We start from the raw sequence: 5462 nt of genomic DNA, 5'->3' as shown, positions 1-5462 counted from the left end.
CAATCCTAGCAAAACATGTTGCCGCCCCACACAATAGCACACCGTGATGGCGGGGAGCCTCACATGGACACCATATGTGTGGTTCGACGCGTTCTCCAAATGTATCCCTAACTGCAAGCCTTGGTCCGGCCTAACCTCATCGCCACCCGTCTTGATGATATCATACTCATCACTAGTATCGCCACATTGCCCGCAACATTACCCGTCACAAATCATCTCAAGTCGCTCTCTTAGAAGTGATAGCCGGCCATTAGGGATTTGTTCTCCATGAGTCATACCAATGTTGGCGCGCGGGTGCACATGAAGAAGATGAGGAGACGTATGTCATGCCGTGATTTCCCACAAGCATAGTGCTAGCCAACTAGTGTCGCTAGGGATGCCACCAGACGGCATCCGCTTGTCCGCGAAACAAAAATTGCACTAATCCTCATTACTTTAAAATGAGAGTGGTCTTTTAGATCCCGGGTGTCTAGACACCCTCTTATGTGTATCATTCATTCAGAATATGACGCATTGAGATTTGTGCCATGCACTATAGCAATGAAATCCATTAGCTGTTCTGGTGCTTCATTAAGCGCAGGAGTATGGGCGGTATTGGAGACGACATGTCGACATGCTAGAATACTGCGATGGGAGACCCAAGAAGGCTCAAAGGAGTGACCATGCAATGGAATCTCATGTGATTCGGCTGAGTAGGCGCGTGCACTATCACTTCAGCCATCACCCGCGTGGACCGCTGGCGCCCTGTAGCAATGCATGTGAGTTTGTGGGAAAGAGAGAGTGAGGAGAGAGAGCAAGCTTCGTGCATGCATGTGTGACTGCTTTCAAAGAGAGAAAACGTGAGAAGAGAGAGACTGTATTGTGCATGCATGTGTGAAACTGTTTCCTGCCAGACCCATTCCTCGATGTTGGCCGTATGCATCGACCAGATGTAGAGGCCCGGGGTCATCCTCCTTTTCTAACAAAAAAACCAATTCCTCGATGCTACTTCCTCCTCTCGTCCTTGTTTGTCTGCTTAAAAAAGTCTGCCTAATTCTTCTGGTACTGCAAAGCATCTGCTGCTGGACAGTGGTTAGCACGAATTTTATTTTCGCTGAATGGACAAGCCCGGAGAGTGTCGGGGCACCCGGGTGTCGTCGCACCTTTTCGCTTTAAAATCCGTGTTAGTTTAGTTTTTCTTTTCGTAGACTATCGCGAACAAGGGCATGCGGTCCGCTTGCATCCCTAAGTATCGGAGTAATCCAAACAAGTTACTCCCTCCATTCCCTTTTGTAGTGCGTATTAGTTTTTTGGCAAAATTCCTCAATGTAGTGCGTGCATGCAGCCCAAGCCTCCCCTGGACGAATTCACCCTTCACAGAAATCACAGGAAACACAGCAACGAGCGCACATGGGGTGGGACAGAACTTGCATGCAGGGGTAAGTCTAGTACAAACCACATCTTCAGCGCATGCATTGGTATAAGAGCTGAGAACTATGCGCATTATATACTGGAACAGAGGGAGTATGTGTTATGAGCCGGATAAGCTATAGCTAGTACGATGCCAATGATCGGATTGTAATCGAGTGTGTTTTGTCCTGAATTGCTTTGCCTAAGCTGGTGCATCATTGGGTTGAAGATCAATTCATATCGACAAGACTTTCCATTCATCTTTTTGTTGATATTTGGATTCCGTTTTCAAATAAAGTCATCTTGTAGTTAGATATCACCTTTAGAATCATCAGCCTCTGTCTGTTTGGGAGTGTGTTTAGTACGTGGCCGTGTTGTACTAGCAGTTTTTTGTTCTGTTCGCGTCTGCAGGCAGGCTTGATAGGTTAGTAGGCCGAGTCGTGCGTGTATATAACTAGCAGCAGGTCATTGAGTTGTAACACCGGCAAATTAATTAGGAGAAGCCTGGCTGTTTAAAGTATTATTTCATGTATCCTAACAAAAAAAAGTATTATTTCATGTATATATTTGGTAAGGATCAGATGTATAGGTGGTAGGTTATCGTTTAGAGTCAATCTCCGGCCGTACGTACGTGTTGTTATTAATCAGGGTTGTTAGCCTGTTAGGATAGTTTGCTTTCTTGCCGTGCAAGTCCTTGTAACCTGACATGTCCTATATAAGTCGGACGAGCCGACCGCCCCTGAGCATGGCGTTTCCTTCCCAGCTTTTCTTGGCCTATTTCGAGTTCCTGGTGCGTGTGTTCTAGTCTGCTGCTCAGATATATAGGTGTGTTGCCGCTGGACGTATCTGACCTGTCCCGTCAGATCCCTGGGAAAATCTGATCGCGCGCTCATAGTCAGAGGAATCATGTCGTTCGCCGGCGAATCTGTCATTGCTAACGGTCTGCTGCTGCTGCCGCCGCCTGTGTCGTCGGCCGCGATATACTCCTCCACCGGCAGCTGGTATCACCTGCTCGTGGTCCAAGGTTACTCCTGCATCAAAGACACACCCCCTGGGAAGTGCATCACTGGTTGCTGTTTTAGAGCTGGAGCCTATGAATGGACTATAGGGCTCTATCCCAACGGTTATCTCCAGGCTCCAGGTTTCATGTCCGTTTTTCTTTTTCTTCAACGGGGACAGGATGTTGCACAGCCTGTGAAAGCGCATCTGCACTTCAGTTTCGTTGACGAGGTTGACCAACAAGAGCCTGCACGCATCCGTGCACAACAAGCAGACGAATTCCATCGCAGTGGCCTAGGCCAGGGTTGCTATCGTTTCATAAAAGTAGAGGACCTTGAGCAGTCAAAGCATTTCAAGGATGACTCGTTCACCATCAGATGCGATTTTGTCATCCCGGAAGCTGCTGCTAACTTCATCGAGGTACAACCATCCAACATATGCGAGCAGCTGAACCATCTCCTTGCTACAAAGGTCGGTGCTGATGTGACATTCGAGGTTGGCAGCGAGATGTTCGCCGCTCACCGGTGCGTGCTTGCGTCTCGTTCCGCAGTCTTTATGGCGGAGCTCTTTGGTCCCATGAAGGAAGGAACTACTACAGCTGGTGCCATACAGATACAAGACATGGAGCCAAATGTGTTCAAGGCCTTGCTTGGTTTCATCTACACCGACTCGATGCCCAAGATGGAGGTTGAAGCACCAGAAGCTGGATCTGACGTTGCGTGGCTGCAGCACTTGCTTGTTGCTGCAGACAGGTATGATCTCCAGCGGCTCAGGTCGATGTGTGAAAAGAGGTTGTCGGAGCACATAGACATGAGCTCGGTCACAACCATACTATGTCTAGCTGTACAGCACCATTCGTGCGGACTGAAGGAGGCCTGCCTGGAGTTCCTCAAAGTGCAATCCTCTAAAGACCTGGGACAGATTATGGCGACCAGTGACTGGGAGCACATTGCCGCCAATCCCTTTGTTATGAACGAGCTCGTCATCAAGCTTGCTTCGAGAGTGTAGCTCGCTGCTTGCTCGTCATCATCCTAGCCGTTGGGCTACTAGCGCTCTGCCGATGTGTTTGCCGTGCTCTTCCCAGACGTGCATGCATGGTATGGTTTTACCGTTTTAGGCTTCAGTCAACATGTTTTTCTTTTTCTTCCGCTGGAGTTTGAGTAGTGTTAGCAACTGAGTCCGGTTTGAAGTAAGCATTTGTGTTGTTTTAGCAACTTATATCCTGCTAGTATATATATATCATGTATGGTTTGAAGTAAGCATTTCTGTTGGGCCGGTCGAGCCCTGGCCGCCCGATACGCGCGATTAAAACCGTCATATCTGACCACAGCTTCGTCCTCCTCGCAGTCACCCCCTCCCCCTCCCCTGCAATAAAAATTGCAACGCCCCCGAGCACCGCCGACGCTCCGCACCCCGCGGCCCCGCCATACCCCCTGTGAGAAAACGACCGAACTTGAAGCACCACCGTGGCGTCCTCGTCGCCGCTTGGTGCCCTCGCCGTCCGTCCTCGTCGCCGATCGCCGCCCTTGTCCCCAGCTCCACTCATGCAATAGCTGTACCCTCTGGTTGCAGCTCCGCTTGGCGATGGCTGTAGCTTGGTGGCCAAGCAGCACCGCCCATGCCGTTGACCGCTATATGCCGGATTGAAGCTCTGCTTTCCATGGCCATTGAAGCTTTTTCCAAGGTTGAAGCTTTTCACAGACCGGTTGAAGCTTTTTCCCACACCGGTTGAAGCTTTTCCCGCGCCGCGCTCGAAGATATTTTTTCGCGATTGAAGCTTATTATCCATGACTTTGCTGCAAATGGCTCGAGGGAAATCTACAACCAATGGCCGTTTTTGCTACAACTAGGAAGACGATGAAGTGTGGCCGGCGATGACGGGTTGCGAATTTTGTTGCAACCGGCAGTGGGGAAAGGTACCACCGGCTAACAAATTTGCTGCAACCGGTGTCCGGTGGCGCAACTGGCGTGCGGTGGTGCGACGAGCGGCGACATGGGTGACCACGGGGACTAGAATTTGCTACCGCCGGTGCACTTTTTGCTATCACCATGGTGACCGCGTGCTACGAGGGTGCGGCGACGGGAAGTTGCGACCTCGACGACGAACGTTGGAACCGGCATAATCCATCACGCAGATGTTGCAATCGCCGCGGGGGAAAGCTTCAGCCTTGCTGAAAGAAGCTTCAACCGTCAGGAACATGAGCTGCTTCTAGCAGGAGAGGGAGCTGCAAAAATGGTGAAGCAATCATCCCTGAGATGTTTTGACTTCTCAAGGTCCTCTCTCTTGATGAATCGAAGGCGACCCCACTTGGTGTGGCCGGTTGAGAAGTCAATAGTTTTGATTGCACGAATGTGTGTAGGCTGTTGCTTTTCAACCTCATCCATGAAACTAAACTGCAGATGCACTTTTACGGGCGTTGCGAACCATCCTTGTCAAGGGAAAGAATAACACACGCGAACCCATCGTTCTTGGAGGGATTACCGTTAATAGCGGGCTATGAAAAATAACGGCGGACCTTCAAATCAGCTATAGCGGATTAAAGCGGACTATTTGTAAAGGCGACCATTTAGCGGCACCAGTAGCCTCCAGCTCGGAAAGAGCGACCCTTGATGCAGACTCCACTCCACTGGGCGTGTTTTGGAGACCGGAGTAGCCTTCGACCACGAGCAGGTGATGATACCAACTGCCGCAGGCCGTGCCGGAGTAGATCATGGCCGACGACTCCGCGGACGGCTCCAGCAGCTTGCCATGAGCAACAACGGATACATCGGCAAATGACATGATTCTGGTGAGTGTATATCTGCGATCTCACTAAAGTTTTTCTAAGGAGACGCAACACACGATCTCGCGGCCGCACAACTTACTCGGCCTATGCGCTGGCTCCGACTTGGCCCGAGTACAAAACTAGCCGGAACTTGGTATTGGATGTGAGAATTACACGATGTATTAATTCGGTGCAATGTGCACGGTATATATAAGTACAATGTTGGGCCTCTACCTCAATCTATACAACAAACTATATAGAGAGGTGGGTCTAATGTACAAAAGACAATATACATGCACAAATAATATC

The 5462-nt window shown here is 49.9% G+C and overlaps 1 protein-coding gene across 1 annotated transcript; it reads left to right on the top strand.

Moving 5' to 3' along the window:
- The first annotated feature begins 2153 nt into the window (after nt 1–2153).
- Nucleotides 2154–3608, top strand: LOC123099095 (BTB/POZ and MATH domain-containing protein 3-like). Its single transcript, XM_044521237.1, has one exon. The coding sequence runs from the start codon at nt 2296–2298 to the stop codon at nt 3394–3396; it is 1101 nt and encodes a 366-aa protein (XP_044377172.1). The 5' UTR covers nt 2154–2295; the 3' UTR covers nt 3397–3608.
- Nucleotides 3609–5462: the final 1854 nt, after the last annotated feature.

This window comes from Triticum aestivum, chromosome 1B (assembly GCF_018294505.1).
Source record: "Triticum aestivum cultivar Chinese Spring chromosome 1B, IWGSC CS RefSeq v2.1, whole genome shotgun sequence".
Taxonomy (NCBI): Eukaryota; Viridiplantae; Streptophyta; class Magnoliopsida; order Poales; family Poaceae; genus Triticum; species Triticum aestivum.
Note: the sequence above shows the minus strand (reverse complement) of the source record. Positions and strands in the feature narration are given on the sequence as shown.

Excerpts from the sequence above, each read along its gene's own strand:
- LOC123099095 (XM_044521237.1), top strand. The coding sequence starts at position 2,296 with ATGTCGTTCGCCGGCGAATCTGTCATTGCTAACGGTCTGCTGCTGCTG.